At 40.7% G+C, this 23,045-nt stretch overlaps 1 protein-coding gene across 9 annotated transcripts in view; it reads left to right on the forward strand.

The window, feature by feature from the left end:
* ARID1B (AT-rich interaction domain 1B) overlaps positions 1–23,045 on the forward strand; it is a 420,254-nt gene that overhangs the window by 237,910 nt on the left and 159,299 nt on the right. For 7 of the 9 annotated variants that reach the window (XM_053590567.1, XM_053590568.1, XM_053590571.1 and 4 more), the window contains exon 5: positions 13,877–13,918. The exons of the other annotated variants lie outside the window; for them this stretch is intronic. In XM_053590567.1, the coding sequence (XP_053446542.1) occupies positions 13,877–13,918 (42 nt within the window). The remainder of the gene's footprint in view (positions 1–13,876; positions 13,919–23,045) is intronic. 9 annotated transcript variants of the gene reach the window in all.

The raw sequence follows: 23,045 nt of genomic DNA on the forward strand, positions 1-23,045 counted from the left end.
GTTATTTGGCACTCGACTGGGAAGAAACAAATGTTTAAGAAGAAAGCGTTAAAAAAAATCAAAATGGGGGGAATGATTACATAAATTCGGAAACTGCCCTGGCGTCTGGAGCCTGGCGGGCCGTTCAGGAGGAAGGTCTGCGCGAGGGAGCCCGGGGCGCGACGAAGCTGGGCCGGGCGGGCAGCCGCGGCGGTGCCCCCTCCCCCCAGCCCCGCCGCAGCGGGCCGGGGCGGGCTGGGAGCTGCCCCCTGCGTCGGGCCCGACCGGACGGCCCCGCGCCCAGCACAGACGGGCCTTTGTGGGTAACAGCGGAGGGAGGCGCCGGCCCGGACCGTCTCCTCCCGCCCAAGGGGCGAGGCAGCGCCGCCCGCGTCGCAGTGGGGACCGGCGGCCGCCGCCCGGGCCCGCTCGCCTGGCGCTGCCGCCTGAGGCCCGGTCCGCCCGCGGGCCCTCAGGCTCCTCCTGGAGGCGGGAGGTGGCGTCACACGCACAACGTGTTTGCTAAAGTTTCTGCTGACACAGCTGCGCGTGCAGACGAAGCACCGCAGCCGGATTTGCGAAGGCACACAGCGTTTTCCCTGCGCCATTTCTCACCAGTTCCCGCCACCACCACCGCCTAGACGCTGCATTCGACCCGCGACTTCGTTTTCCTGCTTGGCGCGCCGAGAGCTTAATGTTTTTATGTTTACCCTACTTTCTGTGCTGCATCTGTCTTTCACCGCCCCCGCCCGCCAAAAGGAATAAAATAACCACCCAAATTTCAGGACTTAACGAGTTGCGACTCGTTTCGCGTAATTAAAAGTAATGGCTGACGGTGGTAAAGCTGAGAGCTGGACGGACGCGGGCCTGGCGTGCTGAGTCCAGGCCGACGGGCGCGGCGGGGCGGGGCCGGTGGGCGGGGCCGGTGGGCGGGGCCGCAGCGGGGCGGGGCCGATGCGCGCAGGCCTGGCTGCTTCCCCTGGCGCTTGGGTCTGTTTTTGTCACAGCTGTTTCTTGGAGCCAAGTTCGTGCTCCTTAACCTCCTTCGGTGGGAAAACCAACTCACAGTAGTTTTAAATAGCTGAGAAACGCCTAAAGGTTGTAAAATTTCATCTTACCTGCATATGCTTCCCGTTTTTAATTAAACACTGGTCTTCTCAGATCTTGCTTTTCAGTCTTTGGAGGGGACTTTGAGAGGCGTTTGGCTCTTGGTCACCTGTGTTTTAAGTAGAATGGTGCAATCAGAGTTTTTTCAAGTAAGAAACAACACATAACACTAGGGTAGATGAATTAAGACACATTTAATCCATCTAGTAGAAATCAGTTAGGCCACTTTGGTTTCTAAACTTTTAGCCACTCTGGAATATATGATTTATAAAGTTTGTTTACTCTGTTGTTGATACTGCTAATGCAAGCAACTTGGTATTTGTGACATGCCTTTCTGTTTCCTGTCAAAGTTAAATCAACTTATTTTGGAATTCTGGAAATTTCATCTTGTGTTCTCCTGTTTGTTCTTAGGCCTTTTGGTATTTGCTGTGGTATGACTCTTCAGAGTATTTTCCTGTAGCTCAGCTCTTTCTGGGTTTGTGATGTGCATATAAACAGGAAATTTTATGAAAGCAACTGATTATTAATACAAGAGCATTTCTAATCTTGGTCATCATTGCTTACTGATGACACTTGCCAGTTACACTTAAAATTGAATCAAAATTATTTGGGTACTTCATAAAAAGGGATGAGTTGTATTATTAGGATATACTACTGAAATCTGGACCTCACTCAGTGGTACCATCCCTGAAAAGAAAATGAAGTGTTAGGATAATCACACATTGGTTACCACCAATAGGGCAGGACCACCCGCTCTTTTTAGGCTTTGAGTTACATTCTTGTAGTGGTTAAATTGATGCAGGTCAATGAGTTTGAGGTTGACAGGGTTTTAACTGTATAATAGTTTTGTGAATGCTGAATTAATAGAAAAGCTTAGTTTTCCGTGTATCTCAGAAGGGATGTATATAGGGGCTCTTACGAAAGTTTTGAGATACACAAAAATCAAGAAACATAAAGTCCATGTGGTCAGAAACAAATGAAGCTCTCCCAGAACACCAGTAAGCCAAGCAAGTTGAAACTTGCACAGGTGAATCTGAAAGAGCACTGTTGGCTGTTTATTGAAAGTGAGATAATGGACCATAACACAGTCTTTCTCAAAAATTTCATAGTGACCTACATATAATTGGAAAAGAGGACAAACTCTATTGCATAAACTGGAACAACTTGAAAACAGTGTAACATGAATTTTAAAAAAGGATTTTCCCAGTTGGGCATGGTGGCTCACACCTATAATCTTAGCACTCTGGGAAATGGAGGCAAATGAATCACCCAAGTTTAAGAGTTCGAGAACTAGCCTGAGCAAGAGTGAGACCCCCATCTTTACTAACAACAGAAAAACCAACCAGGTACTGTAGTGCATGCCTATAGTCCTAGCTACTGGGTAGGCTGAGGCAAGAGGATTGCTCAAGCCTAAGAGTTTAAGGTTGCTGTGAGCTATTATGCCACACCACTCTACCCAGGGCACAGAGTGAGCCTCTTTCTTTAAAACAAAACAAAAAAAAAGTCCTGCCCCCCGGTTTTTCCCTGCATAGTCTACTGTTAAACTAATCTCCTTTGGTGAAAAAGAGTCCACGGTTATAGGTGAATCAAACTTCAGCTTGAAGTCATTATTTTAATGTTGTCTGGAAAGTCTTGGATATTTGAAAATCCTAACCTATGTAAATATTAGCACACAAGGCATTATCTCTTGGGAAGTCATTTTAATGACCTCTATGTACAAGCAGTTTCCATTTGCTGTAAACATTTGCATAGTTTACAGCAAATTTTGAAGTTAAACTTTGCCTATCTAATATCATAATTATTATAAGTCTGAGGTTCCTATACTCTGACAGGTTCATCAAAGATAATCTTGAAATGCGTAAGTATATCAAGGTGAGATTTCAAGCAAAGAGATGACTTGACCAATTTTGCATTTAGCTTGTGGATAGTTGATCTCAGGTCATTTATACTTTCAACGTTCACCCATTTCCACATTTTTAAAATAGTGGATTTGTATTAATAATAATTAACAGCTCTTCTACTTTAAAAGTTTTAAAAAATGATGTTGAGTTCACATTTCACAAGAGTAATTTTACATGCTGGTGCAGAGATATCACTGAACTTGAGAGCTTCTTTGCAGAAGGAAGATTGGTTTTACATTTCGCTTCAGTAGTATTGAAGTAGGACTTTGTGGAAGCTTGGATCTTTAACTTTTCCTACCAGGAAAGCAGTGATACATAGTTTTGGGGACAGTGGTAGGTTTCATCCCAGACCCAGACCAAAATTGTTTTTAAACTCTTGGTAAAACATGATATAAATGAATGTTACTGTCAAAGTGGCAAGTTTTTTTTTTTTTTGGTAGAGACAGTCTCACTTTGTTGCCCTCGGTAGAGTGCTGTGGTGTCATAGCTCACAGCAACCTCAGACTCCTGGGCTTAGGTGATTCTCTTGCCTCAGCCTCCCAGCTAGCTGGGATTATATGCGCCCGCCACAACGCCCGGCTATTTTTTTGTTGCAATTTGGCCTGGGCCAGGTTTGAACCCACCACCCTCCATATATGGGGCCAGTGCCCTACCCACTGAGCCATAACACCATCCGCAAGTTTTCTTTTTATGTTTGGTTGTACATTGTTTATTTCAGAAACCTCATTTTCACTTAAAAAACTGTAAAGAATTTATATGAGCAAAATCGAGTCTACTTAACATTAAAAAAAAAAAAAATCTAGCTTTTCTGGCTCTTTAATCCTAGCACTGTGGAAGGCCAAGGCAGGAGGATCGCTTGAGCTCAGGAGTTCAAGACTAGTCTGAGAAAGAACGAGACCCCATCTATACGAAAAATCAAAAAATTAGCTAGGTCAGTGGTGGTAGTGAGCAATGATGATGCCACCGTACTCTAGCTTGGGGGTAATAGAGGGAAACTGTGTTTACAAAACAAAACAAAACAGGTTTTTATCCTTGAAACTGCATTTCAAGTCTTTCACTACTTTCTAAGAAAGGAGCTTCATGGCATAAGCTCAATACATTCCTGAGCTATAAGTAAAAGGTACTATTAGGAAGAGTCTAGTGGTGTGTTTCAGATCTGAAGTTTCTATGGTCTTTTCTTTCTTTGTTTTCTTTTTTTTTTTTTTTTTTTTTTTTTTTTTTGCAGTTTTTGGCTGGGGCCAGGTTTGAACCCACCACCTCCAGTACATGGGACCAGGGTACTACTCCTTGAGCCACAGGCACTGCCCCGCCCCCTGTTTTTTTTTTTTTTTTTTTTTTGAGACAGAGTCTCCCTTTGTTACCTTTGGTAGAGTGCGGTGGTGTCACAGCTCACAGCAACCTCAGACTCCTGGGCTTAAGCAATTCTCTTGCCTCAGCCTCCCAAGTAGCAGGGACTACAGGCGCCGCCACAAACACCTGACTGTTTTTTTAGAGACGAGGTCTTGCTCTGGCTTAGGCTGGTGTCGAACCTATGAGCTCAGGCAGTCCACCCGCCTTGGCCTCCCAAGGGCTGTGTATAGTGTTTTCAAGTCCGAACTTATAAATACTACTTTGAAGTTGGCTGTAGTTTTTAAGTTGATTTGCTGGCTTTCATGTTAAAATTGAAATTTTTGTACAGTTGTATTAAATAACATAGAATTTCAGTGGACAAATGACCCCTTTCTACCTTCACAAAACAACCTATTGTTTGTACTCAAGCAAAAAGTTTCAGAAATCTCCCTCAGAAGAAAAATTTAGCAATTTCCAAATCACACAGAAATCTCTAGAAATTATCAACTGAAAATTTCAACTGTGTATTGTAGAACACTTATCAAAACAAGAAAAGGGTATACTATACAATGAAAATCTAGGATATTTTGAAGGTGAGAAATTATGGAATATCATTTTAACTCTCGTCTGTCTATTTGGAAAAGATAAACACTTTCTGAGCACTCAAAACGCAAAGTACAGGATAGTAGAGACGTTCGCCACTAGCGTTTGCCCTGGTCCCTTCATCATTTGCCTCTCCCTTTACACCCTCCTGGCAGCCACACAGCTTTTCTTTTCCCTGTGGATTTGCCTTTTCCAGGGTGTCTTCTGAATGGGATTACACAGCAGGTAGCCTCTCGCCTCTGGCTTCTCTCACCAGCTTCCGGCCTGTGAGGTCCCTCCGCCCTGGTGCTGGTTCTCAGGGGTCAGTGCCTTTCCACTGCTGGGCAGTTCTCTGTGGTAGGGACGCGTTCCACGGGGTGTCTGTCTGTTCGTCATTTGAAGGACATGTGGGGTTGCAGCCAGTTTTTCCCATTATGTTCAAAACCTCTGTAAACATTTCGTTTTCATGTGGATATGTTGCCTTTCTCTGTGTGCATTCCTAGAAGTGGGTTGTAGGATCGTATGGTAAGACTACCTTTATCTTTATACGGAACTTCCAAATTTTTTCCCAAAGTGGCTGTATCGTTTTGCTGGAATAGATTATTTTTAAAAATCAGTTCTCTTCTTTGAGTCCTATGCTTTTGTCAGAGAAATAGACAAATCACTCAAATTTTCTTTTGCTGAATAACATTGCTATTTGTGGTAGAACCAGAGGATTCATCCTCTTTTCCACATTGACGTTATTAGGAGAGTATTGTCATCACATGTCACTAGTGTTTTAGAAAGTGACTTTGTTATTTACTGTCAAGATGTACCATTGACATGAAGTAGTTCTTCTTAATAAAGCAGTTACAGATGGAGAGCTTCGCCCTCCTGGCTGAGCTGCTGGCTGGTGTTGGGCCTGCCTCCTGGGCGCCTGTCCTCCTCTTGCGGCTGTGCTGCTGGTCTCTCTGTCCATTGCTTCCAGTCTAACCAAAGCCTCACGAGTCCTTTTTAGGTGAGTGCTTTAATTCTCTCTCTGACTTTTGTCTGTGCTCAAATGACCATTTCTTGAATTATCAATATTTTTAGAATGTTCATGACTAGAGATTCTCCTTTATTCTAAAAGATTAATATGGAATAAATTGGAACACAAAACGGACATTCAGATAAACTTGGTAACAAAGCATTTTCACACAACTGATACCTATTTTTGAAGACTGTAATTTTCTTACAGAAGGTATGTTTTTAAAGAGGGAAGGGGACAGAGTGGGAGAGTGGTATGGTAACAGTTGCCTGGAAAACTTCAATTTCTCTTTCTAAATTTACCTCTTCCAGCACATTCTGTACTAACCTGCCTCAGTTTCCTTCACATGTGGCACACACGGGCTTTTAATTTTTGTTATTGTTTCTTTTAGCTGATAAGGCTATATTAAGTGGTTTATAGGAGAATTCAGGAGGTGGCGTGGTCAGTGTGGATGCAGTTTTTAGTTAAGGTTCTTTGGATAATCAGGACTTTAGAGAAATCTGAAGAGAATTAAAAAAAAATTGTCTTCCCTGGAGTCTTTTTCTTTATTCTTGCACTTATTAGGTTACCTAATTAAATAGATTCTTTAAAATAAGTTTCATCTAAAACAAGAATTCATTTTAAGGTAAGGTTTTGTTAAATTTAAGTATGCCTCATCTTTTTCTTTTACTGTCTTTCCATTTCAGTTTGATAATCAAGATACTCTGGTACAATTTAATTTATATTTTGAAAAGCCTTAAATCTGCACCATGATGCACATCTTTGGTAGTAAACACTGCCGTAGAACCTCTGTAAGTTGACCGTCCAGGGGAGTACAACAGACTGGACACTGGTCAATACACACAGGTGAGCGACACAAGGAACTGGGCCTTCTGTACTGATACGTACATGTAGTGCATGTCCGGTCTGTGACCATTAGGTCAACTTAAGGAGGTGGTCAACTATGGAGGCTGTACCGTATTTCAGTGTTTTAAATTCCCCCCACCCCCTTTTTTTTCCTTTGGACAGTGTGTCACTCTGTGCCCTGGATAGAATGTCATGGTGTCCTAGTTCACAGCAACTTCAAACTCTTGGTCTCAAGAGATCCTCTTGCCTCCACCTCCTGAGTAGCTGGGACTACAGGTGACCGCCACAATGCCCAGCTAGTTTTTCTATTTTTGGGGGTGGGGGGTGGGGGGTGGACAAGGGGTATCTCACTCTTGCTCAAGCTGGTCTTGAACTCCTGAGCTCAGGTGATCCACCCACCTCGGCCTCCCAGTGTGCTAGGATTACAGGCGTCAGCCACTGCGCCCGGCCTAAAATAAACCCATCTATTTTGGTAGAAGTATTTTAGGATAAGAAAAAATGTTTTCCTCATCTGTTACTTTTTTTTTACATTCAGATTCAGGTGACAGTTGGGAGGCCAGGCACATGTGGAACAGGCAACGGAACAGCACAGAAGAAAACCAGTAACATACAATCAAAGTAATAGGTGCAGAGGGCCATTTCCCGGCAGTAATAAAGTTTAACTTGTTGATCTAAAAATATATTTGTTTTTAAACATAAACACCGTCTACTTTGAAATCATGTTACATAGTATTAAGTATAACAGAAATGCCATTTGGTTGCATAGATGTATTTGTTCATTATTATCAGTATTTATTAAGTCCCTATATAGAGACAAGATTTTGGTTAATTTTAATACATTCCAAGAACGGTGCTTCTACTCAGCAGCATTTCACAGTACGAGGCATCACTGAGTGTTCTTTCCATTGCCAGCTACTCAGACACTGAGCAGTTTTAGCAAGCTGTGTCCTTGAGCTGTCGTGCGCTCTGTACATGCGAACAAGGAGAATGAGGAGAATTAATAAGTAAAAGAGGAATGCTGGCAACACTTTATATGGTGTTCTAAAAAGGATTCTACTGTTTTAATGGATTATAAAACCCTAAAAGTTAGTAAAATAATAGTAATAATGACAATTAAAAAAAAAATCCGTGGGATATATGTGTGTAGGAGAGAGACTGAGATTGAGACTGGTCCTGCAGTTTGTATTGTCATAATCCCTGGGACGTGGTTTTGGAGAGCAATTTATTTATTAGTGTCTGCTTTTCTTTTTTTTTTTTGTAGAGACAGTCTCACTTTACTGCCCTCGGTAGAGTGCCGTGGCGTCACACGGCTCACAGCAACCTCTAACTCTTGGGCTTACGCGATTCTCTTGCCTCAGCCTCCCGAGCAGCTGGGACTACAGGCGCCCACCACAACGCCCGGCTATTTTTGTTGTTGTTGTTGTTGCAGTTCGGCCGGGGCTGGGTTTGAACCCACAACCCTCGGTATATGTGGCCGGCAAGTGTCTGCTTTTCTTTAAAGTAGGTAAAGCACGATTCATGGAATAGGTTGTAGCTGGTTGGTCTTTTTGGCCAAGTCAAGGGAGACACAGCATACAATGTGGGTAGAACAGTATTCTTATCCCATGGACGCTAGTATAGACAATAATTATTTTTTTCTAAGAGCATCTCAATTCTTAGTAACATACCTGCAGAGAAATAATCATCTTGACTAAAAATTCAACCAGGTTTTTGTTCATTGTTTCCAGTCTCCTCCCCTCACTCTCAGCCCCTTTGGGTTGAGAGCTCACTTGGGTAATTTTGTCTTTCCCATCCTTGCCTGGAATTGGAGGCAAAATTTATATCATTTTAATGTTTAATTATGATAAAGATATGGTGTCTGTAATCACTGGAGAAAATAATGGATTATTCTTCATCACAGTTATTCAAATGGAAAATTAAAACTAAGCCACCTCCTCCACTTGTTATTTCAAAATAAATTACAAATGGATCAAATATTTTAATGCAAAAAAATAAAGTCAAATGTATTAAAAGAAAACATAAATGAATACTTTTAAAGTCCTGGAACGGGAAAGGCATTTTCCAGCATGGCACAAATTCTAGAAGCTTAGAGGAAAGATAAATAGAGTTAATTATATAAAATGTCAAATTTCTGTTTTTAATCTTGCTTTTAAAATTTAACACAGTATAAGCAATGTTCTCATATTATAAAATATTTCTTGAAAACGGAGGTTTTCATTGTTACATAGTGCTCTATCATGAATATACCGTAACTTTAACCATCCTCTCTGTATTTGCGTATCTTTTTCTAATTTGTTACTCCTTTACATATTCATGTAGTAAACGTGCTTCCTATATGAGTGGTAAATTACAAATTATATACTTAAAATAGATTTCTCTAATAGATTGCTGGATAAATGAGCCCAACTGTGTTTGAGAATTGGCCTGTGCTGGAAGATGTGTGCCCTCCATGATGTTTTCTGGGTGGGCTGTTCTTATTTACACTGGGGAATCTGGTTGTAAACACAAGTGTTGTAATTTTTTTATAATTATTGTTGACATTGAACAATTTTTGATGTGCTATTAGCTTAGTTTGTAAACTACTTTTTTTTTTTTTTTTTTGAGGCAGTCTCATTTTGTTGTCCTCAGTAGAGTGCTATGGGGCAGCGCCTGTGGCTCAAGGAGTAGGGCGCCGGTCCCATATGCCGGAGGTGGCGGGTTCAAACCCAGCCCCGGCCAAAAAAAAAAAAAAAGAGATTCTCAGTAGAGTGCTATGGCGTTGTAGCTCACAGCAACCTCAAACTCGTGGGCTCAAGTGATTCTCTTGCCTCAGTAGCTAGGACTATAGGCCCCCTTCCACAATGCCGGCTATTTTTAGAGACTGGGCAAGGGTGGGAGTGGGGTCTCACTCTTGCTCAGGCTGGTCTTGAACCTGTGAGTTCAGGCAATCCACTGGTCCCGACCTCCCAGAGTGCTAGGATTACAGGTGTGAGCCACCGCACCCAACCTTGCTAAATACTTTTAATTAAACAAGAAGCAGGTGGAGTTAAACATATTTACATTGTAAGACAAAATAAATGAAAAGGACATTTCTGTCCTTGGAGGCAATTAGCAATGTGTTTCTTGCATTTCTTTTGGAAAATGCTCTAAGTGTATGAAGCATATGACACCCCCACTTAAAAAACTACAGAAATGTTACTATATGTACCTACTGTTCTGATTGTTTTTACTTAATAGACTTATCTGCATGCATAGATTTCCCTGGATATATTTTTGTGACAGCCACATAATATTCTGTACAATAATTTAGTATACTCCCTCGTTAGTGAATATTTGCTTTGTATTTAGCTTTTCACTATCACAAGTAACTCCAGCAACCATCCTTGTAAGTATTTAATTTTGTTGGATTGATACTTATTTAATGATATACATGTACATTTTGGTGTATATAGCCAAAGAGTGCTTTAATCCCCAGATATAGTCTCATCAGCCGAGTGAGTCTGATTTGAGTAGTTACCCAAATCTTTGTATTGTATTTATTGTAATTATCACAATGTTTAATCTTTAGTGATTTGTCGTGAGAAAAAGTTCTGTATAAATTATTATAAATAGGTGTTATTTGTTACCCCAAGTCATCTTTTTGTGTCAATGTGATTCTGATTTTAGAATTTAAAAAATTAAAATATGTGATTTGCCATTGTTTTATTTTCATGAAAATGCTGCTGGGATTACATTCACTGTACTTTCAGTGTATTCTTTACATTATGAAAGTGAAAAGGACTTTGAAAATGAAAGATAAAGGAAAGTCTAACCAGTTTTACTTCCAAATTCGTGGTTTTCCAGTGTTCTTACTGGAACGATTGGAAATTTGTGTTATTTTGGTTGGAAGTGGGGCTTAGGGTAATTGGGGAGAGAGGGCAGGTGAAGGGTTTTGTGCTGGAGCAGAGTGGGGACTGTAAACGGCTTCGCTGCTCCTTGTGCTCTCAGCAGTTCTCCACAAATGGAATCCTTTTAGGCGCTTTTGTTGAATGTGTTGATTGTAACATCATTTTAGCTAAGTGTGAGTTAATGGAAAGGGCTTTGTCTTTGAATTAAAAAGTCTCTGTTTTGTTATCTTCAACCTATGATGGTCATACCTCTGTACTTCAGGAACCCTTGAAAAGTTCTCTCAGGCATAGAGGTCAAGTGTGCTTCTCAGCAGAGCATTCAAATTTATCTTCGCCTTGTTAGGCATCCATGCAGATAAGGAGAACACTGGCCATTGTTTCTTAATTTTACATTTGATAAAACCTATGGCTTTTTTCTTGATGATTTTATATATTGCTAGTTTTAGGTCTCCCCAACTGAAGTTTTAAAAGAAAAATGACACTATAAATAATCTCATCTTTTCATTTCTGAATGTGGATTTGTCTTTCAACCATCACATGGAAGTTTAAATACGTATTACTCAGGTATGTATACCTTAGGGAAACTTATCGCTTTGCTACTCTGATAATGTTAAAGACAAAACATTGCATTTAATAAATACCTGTAAAGTATTTGTTAATGAATAAGGGTTTCTTTTGGGAAGTTGAGATCAAATAAGTGCAAATTCTAGAGGAGGCAGAGAATTAACATCCTGATATCAACACAGGGCCTTCCCAGTACATTTTTAAGTTTTTCAACTGAGCATATACTAGTTTTTTCCAGTTGCACATTTTTGTTTTAACTGAAAACTGTGGTTGCTTTATAGCCAAATTAATTAAATCTGATGATAATGGTTGCCTAAAACTAAAATCCCACCAGATTAATGCAAATGTACTTATAGTTTATATACAGGAATTTTAGGTGTTTTGGCTTATGAAATAGTTATTGACTTTTATATTTAAAAAAATTCCAATTTATTATAAAAGGAACAGAAAAGCTCAGCTGATGTGTGTTAATAACTTTAATGACTACTACCTGAAAACTGTTTGTGAAGGCTGAAATACTTCCTTACTCCCACTAGAGGGGGTTCCCTCCAGCTTAGGCAAAAATGCTTTTAGACCAACATGAAAACCTTTGTATGACATTGATATTCCCTTAATATTAAGTTGAGGATAATCGCATGTTTTTCAAATCAGCTGGTTTTTTTCTAAGTACTGAAATTAAAACCTTATAGAAATTGAGCATGTAAAGGATACCTGCTAGAGGGCATGTGTATTTGAACTATAGTGCTTCCGAACAGAACATAAATCCTCTATAAAGTTGCCTATGTCCCTTAGGAATTTCAGAACAGCTCTCTGAGCCCTGCTGGAGGTAGTCCAGGGTGAAGGATGAGCATAACGTGGTGAGAGCCACCTCCTTCCTCCCATCCCCATGGCTGGTCATTGTCTCTGTCTACTGGTTTAGCCACTTGAAAGCTTTGCTTTGCTAGCACCTCAAGTTCTCCAATATTGTAAAGCCATATTTTAAAATAGATTTCAGTTTCCTATGGAATGTTCTTTCTACATTGACTTTTTACAGTATATTAAAATATGCAGAACTCACTCTAACGATGGTTTGGGGGACAAATTTAAACATTAACTTATTTAAAAATAATTCTCTGTGTTAAAATCTCACATCGGGATGAATGTACTGAAGGGGAATGACTGAGGTGTGCAGATGGCAATCTCTGTGTATACTTCATGAGCATACGCCACGTGACGTTCACAGCAGTTACTGTCTGTGCTGTTCCTTTAACTAAGGTCGTCAATATTGATTAGAGGTTTTAATGTAAAAAAAAACTTTGAGGTTAGTACCCCAGTGTAGTGAAAGGCAGGACTCAGAAAATTCAAACGCGTAAAATGCAAATAGCTTCCTTCTTTTTTCCTTTTCTTAAACTAAAAGTCTATAATAAGGCCCTGTTGCTAAATCTAACAGTTAGCTTTGGAAACTGAAGTGTAAACAGAAATGCTGTCAGGGAATCTTATAATGCTTTTCTGCTATAATTGATCCAACATTTCAGTCTTTAGCCTAAAATCATATTTGGTTAATTGATCCAACATTTCAGTCTCTATCCTAACGTCACATTTAGTATCAGCAACATACAGTTCTCATCTAGACGAGGTTACTTCCCAGCCCCAGTGGTGTCTGTGGGGCGGCCTGGAGACGATGCCTTGTTCCCAGGAAAGCAGCTGGAGGGTCCCCTTGCTACTTTGCGCACCGTACTTTCCTGTTGGATGACAGTCTCATTGTAACGCTTTTCTTTCTGTATTTCCTTTCCCAAAGGGAAGAATCTAGTTTTGTTTTATAGCAAGATCCACTGAATAGGCCTGTGTGCCTTCTACTTAAACACCTACCACAGGTGCCTGATTTTAAAAGATTTGAAATTGACAGTGAAGCCAGTTACAGTCTGATTATTGCTGCCCCGCCCTCATTGTCTTCTTCAGATTCTTTGAAAATTTCAGATTTGTTCTCTTCCCTTCTTTCCTTGCTCTTTTCCATCATGTATTGGTACTTTGTAGTAGTCAAAGTTAAAAGCCTTATATACCAGACTGAATAATTATGTTTAAAAAACAGTAATTTCCAATACACGTCTTGTTCCACACAGCTTTTTAAATTCATGTTAATGGGCTCTGTCTTCTAATGCATAAGACTTGACGGGCAATTTTGAAGTTTTGCCATCATTTCACAATTTGTTGCTTGGGCTCTGCCTGCCTTTTGCAGAGGGTTGCTTACAGGAACTCCTGCTCTGCAGCATTCCAGAGAGTCAGTGCTGCTCACTCATATCTGAGCAGGACAAGAACCTACTAGCTGTGTACAGCGGGACAGGGCTGCTCTGCGAAGGGTGACTTGCCCTCACTGCTAGCAAAGACCGAAAGGTGTGTGCAGCATAGTGATGTCCGGGAGAAGGCCCCCTCTCCTAGCGTCCTCTGTCATGTCAAGGGTCTTCAGCTACCACCTCCCCTTGACGGCAGATAGGTTCATTTGGTAGGAGCTGGCCCTGTTATAAAACCGAAACCCAGGGCAGTGGCTAGAATCTCAAACCAGCTCTTGAAGACACTCACAGATCTCTTTCTTGACAATAAATTGAATGCCAGTTTCCTCAGAATTCTTAGTTCTAGGCCATGCCTGTGCTCTGGTTTCTGTGGCTAGACCCAAAGAGGTTTTAGATAGTGCCTAAATTATTTTTTCCTTATGATTTCAGGTTGAAGTCTTGGCCTCGGAGGATGCAGCCTTTGGACTCAAGGTGTGTAGTCTGATGTAGTTTATGGTGTAGAAGTCAGCAGTCCCCTAGGTGGACTTGGAGGATCGATAGGGAGGACTCACATCATAAATCAAAATACTGACATTTTTAAATCTTCACAAGTTCTAAGATTTTCCTTTTATTGTGATTAAGATTACACCATGCTAGTATTTTCTTCACCTCCTTTCTTTGTTGTGGAGGATGTAAGAAATGGCATAAGAAGCCAAGAGTTTCATTTGGTAGTTATTGGCTTTTAAATATGAGTTCGCTGTGAAGCAAGATTTACTGAAATTTCCCCTTAGTTTGGGATACTGAAATATAACTGCTGAATGTCAGCAGAGTGCTGTAGTTAGCTCATAGCTCCAGCTTTAGGCATTGATTTATTCAACATCCCCATCTCACACTGAACGCCCGTGGTCCAGTCCCAAGCCAGTGAAACCCAGCTCCTTCCTGTAAGGAGCTGGTCCTTGATTGGCAGATACAGGCCAACAAGTAAACAGATAGATTGTCCCGCAGGGAGGTAGTAGCCACACTGGGGGTGGGAGGGATGGCTTTCTAAGAGGTGGATCCCTGGGCTCAATTTTGAGAGCTTGGGTTATATTGAGGCAAAAAAAAAGGAGGGCAGGAAAAATGAGAGCTGTTTTTCAGATAAGAAAATAAGCATGAAAAATATCATGGTAATTAAGTGGTTAAATTCTGCCTGCGTGACAAGATCCGAGGCTGGAGAAGGTTAAAGATAATTCTCTCCTATAGAATATGAGAAGCAATTAACAGATCTTAAGCCCGATAGTGGTCAGATTTGCAATTTAGATAGATGACTTGGGCCATCTTAGATAGATGTTTGGGGGATGCTATAGATCAAAGGCAGCCGAATGGACCAGGTGAAAGCTGGTGAGGGCCTGGGCTGGCTTAGTGGAAGGCGTATCAGAGGGAAGAGGATGGAAATCCTCAGGTCAGCCTGCATGGTCTGGTGATGACTGGGGCATGCAGGGATGAGGAGGAGAGGAACTCAGGGTGAGACCCAGGAGTATATGGTACCATCCTGAGATAGAGAACACAGAGTAGAAAGTACAGATTTTTAGAACTATGATCTTCTAAACCTGTATTCTTCATCAAATTACTTGCCTTTTGTACGTATTTGCTGATAATTTTTAAACCGTATGAGTAAATTAGAAAGAGACACTTAATAATTAGGGGAATCAGATTTCATTTTCATATGGAAGTGTTGAAGTACAGACTATAGAGCAGGTGCCATCAGTTACTTTGGAAGACGTTCAGGAGGGTGGGGAGGTTGCTGCAGCTGGAGAGCACACGACCTTGGGGATTACTTTCACTTATATGTGCTGCATCTTTGGCTTAAAACCAAAAGTTGGTTATTTGTATTTTTTCTACTTTCCATTCCATGTAGGTCACTGTGAAAGTTTTAGGACAGACTATTAGGATTTATTATTTCACTTCCAAGAAGCACAGTCCACAGCATCCTTAATGATTCACCTGTGTAGGTTTCAGCTTGCATGGCTTATCAGTGTTGCTGGGAGGGCTTCATTTGTTTCCATCCACATGGATTTTTCGTTTCTTGATTTTTGTGTATCTCAAAACTTTCATAACGACCCACATATGGGCGTGGCATTTTAAAAGCACAACCTAACAGTTCTTTAGTAACAATCGGTGAGATGGGATTGTAACGCTACTAAAATCGGAACTCTTCTGAAGTCATACTTAGCAATATTTTACATCATAAATTAATACTTTATAAATAACTTGACAAAACTTAAATTTATTCCCTAATACGTCTTTATATTTCTGATTGTGCCAAAGATTACTAAAAGAAATTGTTAATTCTAAATAGAACTAATTCAGAATTACTTACAGTATTTAACATATGGTCATCTTGTAAATTTTTCATTTTTTTATTTAATGCCCAGCATGAATGTGGAGTATTCATGGCATACTTAATAAACCTGTAGGGTCAGTTCTTATGAACTCATCTTCATAATCTTTCCTACTTAGCAGGCAGCAACATCATGGAAGATTAGCATAGCTAGCAGCTCCCAGCCTGCCCCGTGTGAAGGCTTTGCATTTGTTGTGTGGCTAACCCAACAGATTGCTTCATAGACTTAAATTCAATATGTAGAAACAACAGAGTTTGAAACTTTTTTCCAACAATGAAGAGATTTTCAAAGTAGTAGATGCTTTTCACTTTTGCAGATCTATACCAAAATGTTTATACATATGAATAAAAATAAGTTTGAGCAAGGTACCAGAGTTGGCGCTTACTTGGGAGACTGAGATGGGAGGATCACTAGAGCCCAAAAGTTTGACGTTACAGTGAGCTGTACTTGCACCACTGCACTCCAGCCTGGGTAACAGCAAGACCCCATCTCGAAAGAAAAAAAAGGAGAGAGATAATTTTTAAATTATCTTATTTATTATAAGGTCTAGGATTCAGCATTGGTCAGGTTTTTAAAACACATTCCCAATTGATATTTTCCCTGTTTTTCCAAGTATTGGACTCTCTGGTAACACATGAATGACATCGTCTTGGTGAAGGAACAGACTGTGTCCACATGGGCTGGGGTGTGTGTCTGTCCCGTGCACAGCTCCGGTCCCGTCAGTGGGGATCTTTCATGGACTTCCACTCTTCCTTTACCTTTTTTCCCTACTACCTAATTCTTCACCACTTACTTGCTTTGCCTTCTCCCAAGCTAAACTGAAATCTGATATTGAATTTGTCCTTCTCACTGGAAAATGATTTAAACATGTTGGGACCCAGAAATACAAGCAGTCTGTTTTTGTGTGTGAACATAGTCCCCCAGCAAGACAGTGAGCTTAGAGAATCCCATTCTGTTCATCTTTTTGTGTCACATTGACTTACTGTGGTAAACAGTAAGTCCTGATGGTTAGAGTTCTGATGGTATAACAGTTGTGACGGTAAGAGCGAAAAACCTGTGATGTTAACCTACCCACGGTGCTGTCTCCCGGTCTGGGGTTTCCTCGCTGCTTGTCCCTTACGTCCCTGTGAAGTTAGCGTGGCCTTCTGTGTTGAAGCTGGGTAGACACACTCCCTCTGGGGGCTTATGGAAGCTCTGCAGTGGCTATGGTTGGTTCTGCTTCATCTTGTTTAACTTAAATGGTTGTTGATCAAGTTCCGCAGTTACAGTCATTGATTTTATTTTTTTCCCACCCTATTGATTTCCACTGAAACAAATGTCTGTAAGATACACGTGTTACATGTCAGGTACTGGGAATGCAATGGGGAGAATAATAAACCCTTATTTCCACGGACCTTACATTCTAGACACAACTTTAGAATGATCTCGTGTCAGAGAGAAGTCCAAGAATAGATGCAAAATTTGGATATGATTATATCTCTTCTGTGTTTCAATTGCCTTAATTGAATCTGTTTGTTACATTCTACAAAATGCAATAGGATTTCAATTTGATTTATGAAAATTATGAATAACAAAAGGATTAACTGCCTTTAAATATAATTTCAAATAAAGTGAAAGCAACTTTTATTTTGACTTGGCATCATAGCTCACAGTATCCTCAAACTCTTGGGCTCAAGTGATCCTCTTGCCTCAGCCTCTCCGGTATCTGAGACTGGGACTACAGGCACCCTCCACAGTGCCTGGCTTTTTTTTTTTTTTAAGTAGAGATGAGGGTCTCACTCTTGGCTCATGCTAGTCTCGAACTCCTAAGCTGAAGGGATCTACCTTTCCCGAGTGCTAGTATTACAGGTGTGTGCCTTGGACCCCAACCTTATAAGGGATTTTTAATGCAGAAAATTGTGTAGCCTGGAGATCATATTTGGTAGTGGGCTTATTTCTGTCTTTTGACATCTGGTCATTAGGAAAATTATTTATATTTTACTGTCTGCATATAAAAATAAAATGTTGTGATATAATCTGAAACCCAGTATTTGTTATAATGGCTAAGGACAAAATAAAACAATGGCAGCCCATCTCTGAATGGGTTATTTGGCTCAGTAACCAAAATAGGGACCCTTGAGAAAAGTGGAAGTTCACTTGCTATTTTTCTGATCTGATCAGTCCAACTTAGAAGGCTACAGTTTGAATCGTCTAAAGAGTCTATTTCTTCTTAGTCATTTATGAGTCTTAAGCTTCACCTTTGAGATTTTTCTATTCTTAATCAGTTCCCACTACACATTTTGGTCATGTAGAGCTCTGGCATCCAGTGTGATGTCAGATGTAATGTCAGTCATTTGTGGGTATTTACATTTTAAATTACTTAAAGCAAAATTAAATTTAAAAGTCATTTCTTTAAGGCCAGGCGAGGTGGCTCACACCTGTAATCCTGGCGCTCTGGGCTGAGGGAGGCAGATCACCTGAGCTCAGGAGTTGGAGACCAGCCTGACCCAGAGTGAGACGCAGTCTCTAAAAATAGCCAGGCGTCTAAAAATAGCCAGGCGTTGTGGCGGACGCCTGTAGTCTCAGCTACCTGGGAGGCTGAGGTGAGAGAATCACTTGAGCTCAAGAGTTTGAGGTTGCCGTGGGGCTGTAATGAATGCGTCCACACACGGAGGGGCCCGCTGGTACTCTACCGAGGGAGACAGAGTGAGGCTCTGTCTCAAAAAAAAGGTCATCACTTGCATTAGCCACATTTCAGCAGCTGCACATGTCACTGGTGGTTGCCACACTGGCACAGTGCACACATACCCTGTTTCCCCGAAAATAAGACAGTGTCTTATTTTAAAGTGTGCTCCCAAAGATGCGCTAGGTCTTATTTTCAGGGGACGTCTTATCTTTCCTGTAAGTAGGTCTTATTTTCGGAGGATGTCTTATTTTCAGGGAAACAGGGTACAACATTTCCATCTTCACAATAAGTTCTGTTGGCCAAAACTGTCCTAGAAAACAAAAGTTGCCAGTACAGAAGAACCTCCACAGTTGACCACCTTCCTGCATTGACCACCTCCTTAAGTTGTCACAGATAGGACACGCACCATATGTACAGATCAGTACCAGCGGGCCCCTCCATGTGTGGACACATTCAGTACAGCCCCATGGGGGGTCGCTGTTTTATTATATGACAGGAGACATTTTAGCATGACACATTCTGCAGTCAGAATAGCCATTTGTAAAGTTGGTTTAAAAACTCGGAACTTAGGAAAGATAAGGAATTTGCTACTGTCCTGCTGGACGCTCTGCTCAGTAAGAAATAAAAACTGTAATAAAGTTGACATGTTCCATTAGATTTTGAGAATAGAAAAGTTTTAAGTGGGGTCACTAAATTTGGCATTCTTCTAGTGGTGATATTTGTAATGGGACACTGATTCATTGATTCATTCTGGGGTTATTCTTGGGGGTAGCAATATTTCAGATTTTGGGTGTTTAACGTAGCGCTATAGGATTCTACCTCGTAAAATAATCTTTTATTAATGGAACCGTGCCAAAGCATGTGTTATTCTTCTGTTTAAAAACTTTTGTTAGATGCATATTTCCTTCTTGCAGAGCAACACCAACTCTGGTTCTTCTCACTTCTTTCTGTCTTCTCACCAGAGTGTGTTTTTCAGTGAATTTGCTCAGCTAATTCTCTAAGTAGATGTGAACTTCACTTAAAGTAACAATATCATGGAAATGAAACCAGCAAACCTTGTTTTTTATGAACTCATATGACTTTTTGTAATATGAATGATTTAGTTTTATATTCAAAATTTTTTATTTAATTAAAATCTGTCAGAAATCCTTAGAGAAAGAGGACATTTATTTATTGTTTCAGTCAATGACTGTAAATCAAAATTATAAAGTATATATTTGTAAAGCAAAAACTTTGCTATTTCCCATAAGAGAAAGACTCAAGGGTGGAGAAAAAAAATTCACAGCATTTGTGAAGGAGCTCCAGTTCTCTGGGATTTGGGAATCTGGGAATCCACGTTGAGTTGCTCTTATCTTTTGTTAAGAGACTCTCCCGGCCTCTGCTTCTGCCATCTGCTGGTAGTTAAGACACTTACATGTTCAATTTTAAAACAAATTTGCTTTACTCTTATTTAGGAAATGTTGGAGTAAAATGCTTTCTTTATAATCACCTGTAATATTTGATGTGGTTTTGCTTATTATGCTTGGTTATCTCTTTAAAGTATACCTTTTTACATTATATTTAAATTTGTTTCACCTCTGCCTTTAGAGGAATAAGTGAATATAAAACTTATAAAAGACAAAAGACTACATAAGCCAAAGCATATGTAATTAAGAGGAAAACAGGCAGACTTACTGGTGAAGGATCTTGAGTGGAATGATGAGAAATTACTTGAGAGCTGTTGGGTGGTGGGGTCTCACCTAATTTCTGGATTTGGATTAAATACAGAATAGGAATTTTGTTCTTCCATTTTATAATTAACACTACTTGACAAGGAGTTAAAAAGACCTGTAGTGGACTGTAAGTCCCAGTGTAAGTTTGGAAAATAAAATTTCTGGGAAAATTTCTTTCCAGCCCTAAAATCCTGTGTTCTAATAGGCTTCCTGTATTCATGAGGTTAAACTTCAACTCTTACTCATTTATTCTTCTTCAGATTCTTTTCCTCTCAGTATTTACTCATCTAAGATATTATCTTTGTCTTGGAAAAAGTAGAATTTTTTTTTCTTGTCTACAAATAAAATCCTCTATTAAGTAAAGCCAGGCAAAACTTTTAAAAGAGAGATGAAATATAGAAATTTTATTTTCTACCACCTTTGGTGAGACACAGTCTTGCTCTGTGGCCGACACTGGAGTGCAGTGTGCCATCACAGCTCACTATGCGGCCTCCCAATCCACTGGAGTGCAATGGTGCCATCACAGCTCGCTAAGCGGCCTCCCAATCCACTGGAGTGCAGTGGTGCCATCACAGCTCACTAAGCGGCCTCCCAGTCTACTGGAGTGCAGTGTGCCATCACAGCTCAGTAAGCGGCCTCCCAATCCACTGGACTGCAGTGGTGCCATCACAGCTCACTAAACGGCCTCTCAATCCACTGGAGTGCAGTGGTGCCATCACAGCTCACTAAGCGGCCTCCCAATCCACTGGAGTGCAGTGGTGCCGTCACAGCTCACTAAACGGCCTCCCAATCCACTGGAGTGCAGTGGTGCCATCACAGCTCGCTAAGCGGCCACTGGAGTGCAGTGGTGCCATCACAGCTCACTAAGCGGCCTCCCAATCCACTGGACTGCAGTGCTGCCATCACAGCTCACTAAACGGCCTCTCAATCCACTGGAGTGCAGTGTGCCATCACAGCTCACTAAGCGGCCTCCCAATCCACTGGACTGCGGTGCTGCCATCACAGCTCACTAAACGGCCTCTCAATCCACTGGAGTGCAGTGTGCCATCACAGCTCACTAAGTGGCCTCCCAATCCACTGGAGTGCGGTGGTGCCATCACAGCTCACTAAGCGGCCTCCCAATCCACTGGAGTGCAGTGGTGCCATCACAGCTCGCTAAGCAGCCCCCAATCCCAAACCCAAGTGATCCTCCCATCTTGGCCTCCCAAAGGACTGGGGTTAGAGGGTGAGTTGCCCCGCCCAGCTAGTCTTTTCTGATTTCCTTTAGAGCTGTATTCACTAGAGCCTTGGTCAATTATTTTTCATTCTTTTCGCAAAGAAGAAAAGTAACCCCAGCTGTTAATCTGAGTTTCTTTTTCACAATGATGAAGGCTGACAGAGGTTAAAGTGACTTATTTTAGGTACTGTCTGGTGACAACATAGAACAAGAACCCAGGTTTTTGTTTCCTAGGCCAGTGCACTAGATTGTAGCCATGATTTTTATCAGGCACACCCAAGTTCTAGAAGTGTATTAGGTTACATCTTTTAGAATTGTCATTTTGCAGCACAAAAATTGTCTAATGCTGGCAATTTCATATGCGTCAACTCAATGTATTAGGACTCTCAGATAATTTTAGATTTGCATTCAATAGTGAAAATAATTTTTTGAAGTTATTTATTCCAATGGGTATGAACACACTCTTTGAAATATTAGGTGATCACAAGATTTTTGTGGAGTTTTAATTGGCCTGAAATTACCCAGTGGGCTATAGAGCTCAGTAAAGAATGTGTGATATTTTCAGGATTTCCTTTGACATAATATAAAAAATCGGAAAAGTTTGTCATGACCAAATGGGTTCTTAGTGTAATAGGAGCTCCATTTCTTCTAGACTAAATACTCTGTTAGGGGATGGTAGATGGCATACCTTTTATATAGATTTATTGACTGCACAGTGGCTATCCTAGGGTCCAGCAAGTGCAGTTTGGAGAAGTGTTTGCCTTGCCCCACTGGAGATGAGCATACAAAGTGAGCAGACGTGACCTAATGCAGTACAACTCATGCCTTCTTTCTCCAGATTCTGTTTGTTTTGCTAAAAACACGTTAAGACTTAAATGTGGCTTCAATGCTATGTATCTCACCGTGGTCTTTTTAAGGACACAAGGAGTTGTGCTGGAAGCAAGCTTATTTACTTCTGTAATTTGGAGTTTGATTGACTCCATTTTTCTCTGGGGACATTATTTTGGCACTGGTTTTTTAGGACTTAATTTTCTGGTAATAATAAAAATGCATATATTCTCTTATCCCCACCCTCAAACACCTGTTCATTTGGGATGTGCACATATAATGAGAGGCATGTTTCTGGGCTTGCCTGTAAAATTCCTTTGCATAGAGTTACTGAGATCATGTTAATAATCATCAAACTGCTTATGATTTTGTTGGGAAGAAGCAAAGAAAATATCTCAGGGAAGATGGAGGATTGCATGCGTTTTAGGTTTTCTCCAGTGCCAAATTTTAAAGCAGATTCTGTTTCTTCAGATGGTAAGAGCCCTCCCCCACCACCCCCCCGCCTGAAATTTGGCTACTTCCCAATCTGTGTCAATTTTTGCAAGTCAGTTGAGAATGTCAACGTGGCTGGTGTTGAAAGAGCCAATATGTTGGAAGATGCTTAAAGCCAAGTAGAACATTTATGTGAATTAAAGATTATATTAGGGGGATGATTTTTAAAAATCAGTTTTGAGAAAAAAACCTGTTGAATTAATACTTGCATACCAGATGTATCATTGATAAATACTTGCAAAAGATATTCCCAAATAAGCAATAAAATTACCACTTAACAACTAAAGTAATGTATCCTGTGGGTACATTTGCAAAGATATGCCAA

Source organism: Nycticebus coucang, chromosome 5, assembly GCF_027406575.1.
Source record: "Nycticebus coucang isolate mNycCou1 chromosome 5, mNycCou1.pri, whole genome shotgun sequence".
In the NCBI taxonomy this organism is placed as follows: Eukaryota; Metazoa; Chordata; class Mammalia; order Primates; family Lorisidae; genus Nycticebus; species Nycticebus coucang.